The sequence below is a fragment of the Heloderma suspectum genome, chromosome 2 (genome assembly GCF_057233095.1).
Source record: "Heloderma suspectum isolate Gila_16-S chromosome 2, 16-S_ref, whole genome shotgun sequence".
Classification (NCBI taxonomy): Eukaryota; Metazoa; Chordata; class Lepidosauria; order Squamata; family Helodermatidae; genus Heloderma; species Heloderma suspectum.
In genome coordinates this window covers 5,362,148-5,375,047 of record NC_139459.1, presented here as the reverse complement: position 1 = coordinate 5,375,047, position 12,900 = coordinate 5,362,148, and the positions used below count along the sequence as shown (strand labels likewise).

General features: G+C 49.2%; 1 protein-coding gene across 2 annotated transcripts in view; it reads right to left on the bottom strand.

Annotated features, from left to right (window-relative positions):
• NOL6 (nucleolar protein 6) overlaps window positions 1-12,900 on the bottom strand; it is an 81,467-nt gene that overhangs the window by 29,237 nt on the left and 39,330 nt on the right. For both annotated transcript variants that reach the window (XM_084832814.1, XM_084832815.1), the window contains 3 exons: window positions 12,168-12,331; window positions 10,445-10,597; window positions 8,825-8,922 (listed from right to left, as the gene is read on the bottom strand). In XM_084832814.1, the coding sequence (XP_084688940.1) occupies window positions 8,825-8,922; window positions 10,445-10,597; window positions 12,168-12,331 (415 nt within the window). The remainder of the gene's footprint in view (window positions 1-8,824; window positions 8,923-10,444; window positions 10,598-12,167; window positions 12,332-12,900) is intronic.

Here is a 12,900-nt window from a genome sequence, read left to right as displayed (position 1 = left end):
GAATGCAAGAGCTGCTTCTTAGAAGCTCCCTAGGTCTGTGTACCTGTCTGCTAAATAGCCTATTCAATACTGAATAGGGAACTTGGTACTTAGAATGAGATCTCTCATTCTTAAGCTATTAAGACTTAGGGAGCAATCCTATGGGGATAGGCGGCCGCCTCCAAACTCGGAGGCGACTGTCTATCCAATGCACAGTGGGAGAAGTGTGGAGTGGATCATCTCCTCCATGCTTCAGCTGCCCTGCATTTGTGGCTGGACAGCCGATTTCAGCTGTTTAGCCGTGGGACGTTGGAGTGCAGGGTGGGGAGGCCAGATGACAAATAGGAAGTGTCATACCGGCACTTTTGCACTCCCACTTTTGCACTCCTCCCCACTCCCCAGGAACGCCCCCTTTCCCGTGCTCCACGCTGCTCTTCTGAGCGCAGAGGCGATTTGTGCTGCCTATGAGGCAGCAGGGGAGGGGGTGGGGAGGCAGTTCTCCGGGAACCGACCTCGGAGTGCGGGCTCCGAGGTCAGTTCCCGGAAACTGACCAATCCTATGGCCGTCTAGCTGCTGACTAGCGGCCATAGGATTGTGCCCTTAAAGATCTGTAGCAAAGCTCTGTTTAACAACAGAGATGTTTTAATGTCAAGATATGCAAGTTATATTCGTAAGTGATGTTATGAACATATCCGTAATAAAAATAAATGGATCAAAAAAGATTTTCCTGTACTAATTCATGTTAGTACAAAACCTAGATTGCAACCCACAAAACAATCCTAGCTGTGCACTTTGTTTTGCAGTATTTAATCTGCTATTAAGTAGAAACAGACAGCTAAATGCTCTCAAAGTACTGAATTGTAGACAGATAGCTCAAACAAAGTCCCTAAACCATAACACATTTCTCCAGCGCTCTGCATCTCCAACGATCGATGCCGGAGGAAGAGAAGGGAAGGGCCATGGCTCAGTGACAAAGCGCATACTTTGCATGCAGGAAGACCCAGGCTCAGTCCCTGAGGTCTCCAGGTAGGGCTGGGAAAGACCCTTGTCTGGAACCCTGGAGAGCCTTGGCCTGTCGGGGTAGGTGGGCAAGATGGAGCTGGTTGGGCCCATGGGCCCAGGCGGTCTCAGCCAGCTTCCTACATTCCTAGATCACGCTTTGGGCAGTCCCTCTCTGGCAGCCACAAGGCCCACCAGTCAGAAGCTCTCCGCTCCCCTAACAAACCGCCTGCACTCTGCTATGGAGGCACGATTCACCAATCACATACCTTCGACCAGGAGTGGGCTACTTGCGGCCCTCCAGAGGGTTTGGCCCACAACTCCCATGATCCCGCACCACTAGCCAAGCTGCCTAGGGCAGATGGGAGTTGCAGGCCAAAACCTCTGGAGGGCTACAAGTTGCCCAGCCCTGCCTTAAACACACACCCCAGGTTACAGAAGTAGGCAACCTCCAGATGTTTTGAACTACAACTCCCACAATCCCTGACCACTGGCCATCATGGCTGGGGTTGATGGAAGTTGTAGTCCAGAACAGCTGGAGGGCACCAGGCTGCCTACCAGTCACACACACAATGACACAATACGGAAGCTTATCTTCCATGGCAGGCAGGAGCAGGACAGCGCCCGCCAAACCATAACAGAGCAGAAGACAGATGCAGGCACGCAGCAGGATGGGCTGTTCTACAGATCCATGTTATTGTCTTGGTCAACTGTACTTATTCAACAGGTTTTGAAAAAGAGGAATGTTCTAGGCAACACTGCATTCTGCAAGCTGTATTCGTCAGGCAAATCAAACACATTTGCATACCACTGTCTCATTTGAATAATGTATTCTGCTTTTTGCTAAGTATGGGGAGGGGGGAGGAGATAAGCAGGGTACTGGAGCCCCCTCTGGACCTTGAGAAATCGGAATCATCCACCTCTACTCTGCAGCTTCTCAGATTTCAGCAAGCTTTGCCCATATACTGTCAAACACTTCCTTACAGCCACGAGGGCTAGCACCTTAGTAAAAGTGAACACTCAGATTCTTTGGAAGCTAAATTTGGTGCTAAGATAAATGCACTTCTACAGAAACACAGAGGGGAATTGCAGTCCAGATTAACAATGCTGTGCTATAGGCATTCAGGCACAGTCATGATCTCTGGAAAACGTGCCTAAAGAGTAAAGAATTTTGATCTCTTTTCTTGCATCATCTGGAGCTCTTTGGTCTGCAAACACGTTTCCTATAGTGCACCTGCTTTCAGTTTACGGCATGCAGAGGTCAGTCTCTGGAGCCCAGCGGGTGGGGACGATCACTTCTTTGAGTCATGAGCTGAAGAAGATAACCTTTGTTCTCATCCATCTCAGAATCCAGGTATCTGAAAAAATGCAGCCCTGCCATGTATTGACCCCCTGATCTACGTGCACAGCCATGCCAAGGGCGTTTCCTTCCGGAAGCACCATTGCAAAATTAAATTAAAATAAATTAAAGCATTTCTCATTGTCTAGCTATCCCTCCTTTAGATGTGTGTGTGTGTGGGGCGGGGGAGGGATTGCAGACACAGATGCAAGATGCTGGAGAAAAGGGAGGGGGGAACACCCCACAGCATCCTTACCCAACCTGACACCCTCCAGAGGTGTTCGACAACAACTCCCAGTATCCCCCAGCCAACACATCCGGAGGGCACCAGGTGGGAGAAGGCTGATACAGTGCCATCAGTATCAAAGTTGAAACTAAACTATTCAAAATATGTTCAAGAGCAAAATGCCTTGCCAGGTTACAGACCTGAAACTAAAACCATGGAGGGGAGGAGAGGAGAAGCAGGAGTGCAGCTTTCCCCCTCCAGCTTGAAGCCCTTCGGATAACTCACTGCTCAGGTGGCCAGGTGCACAGCAGATGCCTCCAGAGACCTTCTGGGGTGAATGCAGCTCCAGCTGCTAGTTTAGCAGCTGTTCCAAAGCGAGAAGCTTTCCTGGGAAGGCAGCAGCCGCAGTTACTTTCCCCAAAACTTAAATCTGCCCGCAGGAGAAAGGAACCGTCTCCCATATCTTCTCTCAATGAATGGCCTTTAAAAATAATTGTTAAGCTACTGCTTGCTTCATTTTTAGTCATGTGGTTGATGCCACATTTTGGGATTATTTTTCCCATGTTTCAGCTGCTTGGATATTTACCTCTTCCTTTACAATTATTTTGAATGATGGTTGCTGATTTTAGAACTTAAAAAAATGCTTTTAATGTGTTTTATCGTTGGTTTTGTTGTACTTAAGTAGCCTCCAATGTTAGTCCTACGTAGAGTACACCAAGTGAAATGAATGAGACGCAAGTTAGTTATGACTAATTTAAGTCCTGTTTATTTCAATGGGTCTACTCTACATAGGACTAACATTGGATACTACCATTTCTTTTTTGTTGTATATGTTGTCCCGGGTGCTTTGGCTACAGGATGACTCATAAACTGAGTTATGATCATGATGATGTGTGGTGAAGACAATGTTGAAATGACTTTTCTTGGCCAGCTTCTCCTTGTCTTCAATCGGTCAGCCATCGGCACTAATCACAAAAGGCAAGGAGTTCAGTGCAGACACTGGCAAATCTTTCATGTGGTCCCAAGTACCCTATCATGGGCACAGGAAGCAACATCTGACCCAGAGCGAACACACCTGCAGTGCACTGCCTCGGAAGCCATAATGAGGGGCACAGAAAGGGTGGGGCTCAACTGCTGAGAAGCAACGCCAGAAATCCGGTCATGCTAGGCCAGGCATTACTTTGTCCATATGGCTGTGGCATGGGGTGGGGGGAACACCTTAGGGAAGGTTTTTTTTTTTTCAGGTGTGCATTAATTTGTGCTGTATCTGATACCCAGCCAAAAGTGTGTGCTTGGCACACCCTGAGGGAGGAGGGCTTGGGGCCTGATTGGGATGTCATGTCGTCAAAGGAAACCAGGAGTCAGAGCCAAGGAGCAAAGTCCAGAGTCAGAGCTGAGGAGCGAAGCCAGGAGTCAGAGCCAAAAAACAAACCAAAACACACAACAGAGCTACGAAGATTGTTGTTGCTCATGTCCCAGCACAAACTGGATGACATGACCCCCCAGCCCTTGGGACTTCCAGAGTGCAGCAGAGGATTCTGATGAGGACAAGGCGCAGGATACTTCCTTGGAGGTAGGACAGTCAGTGCCTAATTCAAGGCCCTCCAAGCCAGAGGACATAGCCCTGCCATCATCCTCTGACTCAGAGGATGAGTCCCTGGCAGAAACTCCATCTCCCCTGCCTCACAAAAGTCTCAGACTACAAAGTCATGCAAGGACCCTTTATCAGTCCAGTCAGCTCTTCCAGGAGAGGTGGGGCTGACCACACTGCAGGTCTTGTCGGCCTACATAAGGCTTCAGTTGGCTTTAGCTCCCTGCTGAGACAACAGCCTCCAATTGTCCTATTTCCTGCCTTGATCGTGCTACCAGCTTCCCCTGCGAGCCTCAAGGGATCATGGGACGGGACACTGGAAGCCATTAAAAGCCCTTCATGTCCAGGAGAGTCCGATGGCCAGTCCAGATCTGAGGACACTTCACTGCCCAGGAAGATGCCCCAAGCTGTAGCTCTGGTGGCTCACTGCACAGGGATGCACTGCACAGACTCTGCACACCGAGTCAAGGGCTCCCGGTTCAAGCCCACAGAGCTCCCAAGATGCTGAGCTTCAGAGGTGCCCAAAGAGTCTTTAAGAGCCAGTGCAACTGTGGGGGCAAGGCCCTGCTGTCCTCCACAGGTCCATGTTGAGAGAGGGGGAAACTGGGCTCACCTCTTCCACAAAGGAGGCTCAGAAAGCAGCAAGACCATGGTTTTTCTCTTACTGTGCCTGAGGTCAGGAAGAGGCCCTGCCCTTCTACAGATTCCAGAGAAGGGTCAGGGCTCTTGCCAGATTAAAAAAAACCCAACTTGCCAGTGGTGAGAGCACTGGTGTTTAAGGACAGTGGCATTAGTTTGTTTTTACAAAAATCAGCCAAGGAAAAAAATTTAAATGGAAGGGGGAACAACAGTAATGGACAAGACTCCTTACATTTTAACAAATATATTAAATTGTTTAAATAAACTGGAAGTCTGACAAATACACCATTTATAATAAATCACACTTTCAACAACTTTACACAGTAGGGTCAGTCCAAACACAGACTGTGTGAGGCTCCGCAAAGGAGCCTCCATTTACAGAACTAATAAGCGTGTTCCACTTTGCTGGAAATGTGTCCGCCTTCGCCAAGCCTCTCTAGATAACCTTATCTAGTTCGTTTTTCCATGACAACAATTTCCCCAAACACGTCAGTACCCGGAGTCTAGGGCAAACGGACCCACAGGTTTCCACAGCTCGGCAGGGATGGCAGCTATTATCTGAGGTTTATGCACTATGTTTTCCAGCTCTTTGGGGGGAGAGCCCATGCACAGACACCAACGGAGCAGCGTTCGAGGTCTGCCCTGTTATTCTGCTATTCACATGATGTTCCCCTCTCCAAAATCTGGGAGCGGCCTCACAGGTTTACCATGAGCCTTGAGTGCGGCAGGCTTGCCAGCAACACAGCTAGGGTGTTTTATCCGAGCAGTTGAGCTGAGGTGGGGGAAGGTTCCCATGCTGAGTAAGCCTGGAGTGGCCTCGGCCATTTTAGAGGAGGCAGAAGAATGGCTTTGGGAGATAAACCCTCAGGTTGCTTTAGATCTGCTTCCCACGTCCTTCATAAGACATCTGGGTTGCCACGAGGTTGCAGGATTGAAATATGATCGTTTTAGTGCGCATCAGTCCTCGAGACGAACATGAGCGCTGAAGTATTCGCTTTTCAAACTCAGAGAGCAAACAGGACACCTGTTCTAGGGCAGCGCGATTGTGTTCAGTGGCGGCTGGGGGCGCCGATGTCAGTGGGGCGACGCACCCACTCCGGGTTTCAGTCAGCACCAGTCAGAACTCTAAAGGAACTATCCAAGGTGCTTGGATAGCTCCTTTAGAGTTCTGACTGGCGCTGACTGAAACCCAGAGTGGATGCACTGTCCCGCTGACATCGGCGCCCCCAGCTTCCACTGGATGTGAATATGAAATGTCTATCTGGGTGGAGTTGGAACAATTAATATTCTTGCCTTGGAATCTGGATGTGAATTGTACACCAGATAGAGCAGGGTTGGGGAATCTCAGGCGCAGGGCCTGGCCTTCCTGGGGTCCCAATCCAGTCCTCTGGGGTTCCCAAATGGTCACATCCCCTTCCCACAAACATCAATCGTGTGGTGGTTTTCCCAGCTTTTGTGCAGTTTCCCCCCCATTCTCTGAAGGTTGAAATGTTTCTCCTAAGACTTAGTGACTGACAGGAAGAGCTTTCAGCTACAATATGCTGTCATTTGTTTGGCTTTTTGGCTCCGCCCCCTTTGCATTCAGCCCCACCCACCACTGGAACGCAGCCCCCGAGAGCTTCTCCAAAACGGAATTTGGCCCTTAGGCTGAAAGGTGTTCAACACCCCAGAGACAGAGGATGATCTCCTCTTAAGCATATCTTTGTTTCTGAATAGGCCTTGCTCTTCCGGTTTCTGCACGGTTGGCATTTATTAGTGCTGCGCTGAAAATTTTGACTCTACCATTTTCGGCATTTTGGGGCCGGGGGTGGAGGAAAAACGAAAACTCTGGAGAAAGAGGCTGGAAGAGGTGAGAATTTCAGGGAATTTTCTCTTGGGGAGGGGGACAGGGTTTCCACATACCTTTTTAAGTCTAGGCAGTTCTTGAGGGGTCTTCTTTCTTTTTCATTTTTTTTTTAAACACCCCTTGCACTTGCAGGAGCCCAGGACTCTTCTCCAGCCTGGCAGTTCTTTCTGAACTCCCAGGAGACTATGCGACCTCGTCCTCTCCAACAGGCATTCAGGAAGAACTGCAGGGATGGAGAAGAGTCCTTGGCTCCTGCAAGTGCGTTCTTTAAAAAAATAAAGAATAGACAGAAGGCCCCTCAAGAACTGCCTACACTTAAAAAAAGGTATGTGGAAACCCTGTCTCCCTCTCCAAGCAGAAAATTCTCTGAAATTCTCCCCTTCCCTGCAAAAGAGGCAGAAAAAACAATGCCACTTTTGCGGGGAGAGAAAAAGTTCCCGAAAATAGGAGGCAGGGTTCGGCACAGCACTAGTATTTACTGACATGCTAAAAAAGGAAATGATTTAGAATGAGTACTAGGGGTAAAACCAGTAGAGCACATTTATGTAAGGAAGGAAGGGAGCTCCTATGAATGGTCAACTCGTTTCATGAACAGCGTGTGTAAAGCAGCCAGTAGAAAGAGGTTAAATTCTAAATGATGGAGCTTATGAGCAACTTCATAGAAAGCTAAGATGGAATATCATTATTTTGTATTAAAAGGAGAAGCTGACGAAGTCTGGTAAGAATCCCTGCAGAGGGTTTTCTGGAATTTGAACCAGCCCAAAGAGAGCACAGGGGGAAAATTCCTGCTTGTTACAGGGATCAAGTATACTGCCTCTGTTGCTATCAAAGAAACAGCTGAATCAGGCCCTATTTTTGACCAGGTCAACTAATGGTCAAAGCGCTGTACGGTTCTATGTTTTATGTAACTCTCTTTCGAAAGAAGCTAATTTGTGGTAGGGTTATGACAGACAAAAAGAAATACTTCCTCACAAAGCACATAAGTTAGCTTGTAAATTAGAGCAAGATGTTGCAAAGCTGCAGCTTACAGCCAAAGGAGATATGACACAGCAGGTCAGCGAATAAGATCTCTCACCCAGGACCTCGGGGGGGGGGGTGTTGCAGCTGGGGGAGTCAGGAGAGGGCAATTTTAAACTGGGAAAGTGGTGCTGATAGGTGTTAAACCCCCCATTCCCCTCCACACACGCACAATGCTGTGGTCCCAATCCAAATCCCCCTCCACACACACACAGTGCTGTGGTCCCAATCCAAATCCCGCTCCACAACTATTATTAACATCCTATTCATGTATATTTTGGCCCTGAGATTGGGTTTTTTATTTTAAGAAAGGGCTAGGCAAATTTTTATTTATTTATTATTAAATTTATTAATCGCCCACCTGGCTGGTCACCCAGCCACTCTGGGCGAAGTACAACGCACAATAAAACAGTTTAAAACAATAAAATTCTACAATAAAAACATGTTCTAAAATACCCTAACCCACCCCAAATGCCTGCCTGAACAACCACGTTTTTAATGCACAACGGAAGCTCATTAAAGCTTCCATTAAATTTAAAGGAGAGAGACTCAAGAGAAGTCAATCAGCAGCCATGAGCCAGGGCAGATAAGTGGAACCCTCTTGTACAGTGATCGTGGGTTGGATCCAGACTTAGAATAGGCCCACTGACATCAGTGGGACTTAAATTAGTCATGATTAACTCCCACAGATGTCCATGACTTAAGTCTGGATTCACCCCATTATCTCTCTGAATAGCTAATGCTGGCCACCCCACCCACTTCATGTCCAGGGGCATCTGTCCGGCTATTGCCGGAGAGGGAATAAGGGATCCAGAAAGCCAATTGTTACATTCAAAGAAAATGATTATACACGCTTAGGGTGCGGTTAATATGGTGAAATCAAATGTCCTTTAAAACAAAAGAAGCAGGAAGGTTTTTAAGCAGCAACGGTAGAAACCGGATTACAAGCCACCTGGCTTTGCCACAGGGATCGGATAACAAAATCCCTTGGAAACAAGGTGTAAGAATCCAGGAAATAGTCATAAACAATGGTGCAATGCGGGTTTCTGCCATTTGTCCCTTTTGAGGCAAGCCCACACAAGGAAACCTTGGGGGAGAGAGTTCACCATCCTGCAGCCCTCAAACATCACTCACAGTTAGGAAAAAAAATGCACTGAGCACATCTGCCTCCCTCATTCCCCCCTCACCTTTGAGCTCAGCGTTCAGGTTCACCACGAGGGGGCTGTTCTTCCAGTCAAAGGTGGTGAGCAGGTGAAGGAAGCGTAGGAAACCCACCTGAGGAGAGCTGTGGGGAGCGGGAAAAGGCATGAGAGGGGGTGGGAGGTATCACACACCAAGTTTCCAACCACCACCTCGCAGCCTGAGAAAAGCTCTGACAAAAATTACTTCTTGTGATGACTGGAGGTTAAAAACAGACATACTTACAGGGTGATCTGATGCGTATTTACTTAGAAGTAAGCCCAACAGTGTTGAGTGGTACTTACTCTCAGGTAAGTGTACAGAGGACTGCTATCTAAGGATATCTTCATACAGAGCAGGGGTGGGCAGTATGTGGCCCTCCAGACCACCGGTTTTGCCCTATAACTTCCATGATCCCTCACCACTGGCCACGTTTGGCTGATGGAAGTTGTAGGCCAAAACATCTGGAGGGTCACCAGCTGCTCACCCCAGTACAGGCGAACAGTAAAGAGAGAACACTCCCCTAGATTTCCCTTGTGTGTCATACAGGGATAGGGGCATCTCTTCAATGATGATGGTAATAATGATGATGGCAGTGAAGATGCTTACAGCGGAAACGCCACCGCCGTTTACACATTTAGGGGCTAGCGCTGGTGTAGTGGAGAGAGGGTTGGGTCCAGACTGAGTTAGGCTGCGATCTGTACCCACTTACCTGGGAGTAAGCCCGCTGAACTGAATGGGACTGACCTCTGAGTAAAGGATGGCCCCGTTAGCCATTCTCATTGAACACAGTGAGCACCTTAAGTCCCGCTGATTTCAATGAGAACTAAGCACAACTTACAGCACAATCCCATGCAAGTCAGCTCAGAAGTAAGCCACACCAAGTTCAATGGGACTTCCTCCTAGGGAAGTGCATACAGGATTGCAGCCTTAGTCTGGATCCAACCCTGAGCACCCTTCTTGGATTGAGGGGACCTGGGTTCAAATCCACACGAAGCAACAAGCTCATTCCGCCACCTCGGGTCAGTCAGACACTCTCAGTCCAACCTACCTTGCCGGGTTATCGTGACATCAAATTCCCTCCCTTTAAAGCAGGGATGGGGAACCTGCGGTTCTCCAGGTGTTCCTGGACTCCAACTCCCATCAGTCCCAACCAGCATGGTCAGTGGTGAGGGATGATGGGAGTTGTAGTCCAGCAATATCTGGCAGGCTTCAGGTCCTCCCATCCCTGGTTTAAAGTAACCACTACCTATTCCAGCCTTCTGCAACCTGGTGCTCTCCAGATCTGTTGGACTACAATGCCCAACATGCTGGATGGGGGATGCTGAGCACTGCAGTCCAAGACATCCGGAGGGCACCAGATTGAGGAAGGCTGAGCTGTTTGGTAGCGATGTCAGCCCTGGAGACGGAACACTGGACTAAAGTTGCCTAGGTCCAATCCAGCAAGGGTATCTTCCCACATTTTGGGAAGCCCACAAGCAGGTCACCAAGTCAGCAACCTGGTTCTGCCGCTTGTCCTGGCGCTCACAGACAGACTCCCTCTGGCACAGAGATGCTGGAGAAGCCCTGCCAGGGAGTAACGAAGGGAGCTGATCAGGCCCAGGAGGCTGGGGAGCAGATGCCCTTACCTGGGCGCGGTAAACGGCGCTGGGCTCAGGAAGAGGAAGGCCGCCAGCAAATCCACGCACTCCTCCGAGAAGCCGTCGCTCAGCAGCTGGGCGCTGATCCAACGTTTGGCGAGCCGGCTGGTGCCGCTGAAAGCGGGGTGCTGCTGCTGGAGGCTGCGGGGAGGAAGCAATGCAGCTGGGGAGCCGGCTCTGCCTCTCTCCGGACCGAAGTCCCGCACAGCCCCGGGAGGGGGCGGGCTCCACAGCACAGCTCAGGCCTGCCTAGGAGTGGGGGCGGTGGCGGGGGGCAAATCTCCTGCTTCGTTTCTTGCCTGGGGGGGATGCCTCACGACAAAACACAGTCCAAGTCCCCCCCCAAACGTAAAAGTGCAATGTGGTACCCGCAGGTCCCGGCCCCAGGCCAAGGGGCAAAGGAAGCTGAATCTTGGGGAGGAGGCAGCCCCCTGAGGCTGGAAAGCTGAAAGCTCAAGCCCCAAAAGGGGGGGGAGGGTGTTGTAATGTTTTCAATTACGTATTTCTTTATCTTGTTTATGTAATTTTATATTGTATTTTAATGTGAACCACTTGGGGATTTTAATATAGCAAGCAGTATAAACATTATTATTATTTTTTATTTATTTTTATTTCCCAGGGCTGTCAGTGAGAAAAAGTGGGTGTCAGGAGGGTGTCCAAGCATAGAGCTGTTGCCCTGAGAAATAACAAAGCACAGGAGTACAGACAAACATCCCTGCTGCAAGAGGTTAGACCTGGCCAGGCTGCACCCCCCCACAGACACATCTGCAAAGGCTCAACCAGGAGGCTTTCTTCTCGATGGCCACAAGCCATCTTGGCCTTTCTCCCCTTCAGCCTTGGCTTCTCCCTCCCTTCCCACAGAGAATCAGGTCTGACAGCAGACACCACGGCCTCCCCTGAACACGGTCCCAGGAGAGGGGAACATGGTCTCCTTATTAATTAGTTATTATTATGATCAACCTTCATATGCCGTCTCTTTTGCGGAAAAGCCATCACGGCACAACAGCTTAGAACTATAAAACACAAGGGCATTAAAAACATTAAAACAATTACATCATACAGGGCACCATCCTATACCTGCTTAGACAGAAAAGAAGTCCTACAACTCCCAGCATTCCCCAGCCATAGAGTAGCTGGCTGGGGAATGCTGGGAGTTGAAGGAAGGACTTCTTTCTGTCTAAACTGGATTGCGCCCTAAAAAGCCAGAACTAAAGGGACGTCTGTTCACACCCTTTCTGAAGACCAAGAGAGGGGGGCCAGGCGTAATTCTTGGGGGAGGGCATTCCACTGTTTGGGAGCAACGCAGGTAAAAGCCCTTCATGGGTGCCTGACAAATGGGTCTCTGTGGGGTCGCAGTGCCCTCGGAAGGCTCTCTACAGCAGATCCGGACAGGGTCATAGGAAGAGCAGCGATCCCTTACACAGCCAGGCCTTAAGCCGTGTACAGTTTTAAAGGTTAAAACCAGCACCTTGAATTCAGCCTGGAAAGGAACTGGCAACAAGTGCAGGTCTTTAAAGACACACTCAACACAGTCCCAACACCATGCCCTGGTTAGCTGCCGCCTTTTGCACCAGCTGAAGCTTCCAGACAGTATTCAGGGGTAGCCCCACGTAGAGTACGTTGCAGAGATCAAAGCGTGATGTAGCTAAGGCATGGAGGACTGTTGCCGAATCAGCCCCTGCCAACCCAGGGGGTTCTGCTCCTCTTTTACCCATGAAGAGAGCTGGTCAAGTGCGGCAAATGCAGTGTCTCCAGCTCCAGCCGCCGGGACTCCTGGTTGTCCTGGTATTTCAGCATCCCCTCAGGGGTGACCACCTCCTTCAGGACCTGGGGCTCCCGGTGGTAGGCCACTTGGAGACGGAAGACGTAGCCGTCCTGAGGAAGAGGTGGAACAATCAAAGGGAGAAGATTTGCTCCCTCACCCTTCCTTGCCTCTCTATCCTGATTTAACTTGCCAGCCCATAATACCATCCCCATCACACTCTCTGTGCAGAAGGACTGGCAACTGTGATACACATTCGCAATTATGAGCACAGAACTGACGGTGGGAGTGGACTAAGTAGTGCTGCCATTCAATGAAACATATCCTAGCTGGTTAATCATACCAATTATAGCTGATTAATCCAGTCACTGAGCATTTATTTATTTACAATATTTGTATACTGCTCCATACCCAAAACAGATTTCGGAGCAATGAACACAAACGATAAAACAGTAAAAAGCCTAAATCTTAAAATAAAAAAAATGCAGAAGAAAAAGCCTCTCTGTTTTTAGATGATCTATGTCAGAGCAGGCACTGTCTTAGAACAGGGCTGGGCAGAAAGTAGGACTTTTTGAACTTCAACTCTCAGCATTGCTGACCACTGGTCATGCTTGCAGGGCTTCTGGGAGTTGGTCCAAAACATCTGGAGAACTGCCCACCCCTGTCTTAGAAGAGGCATCCC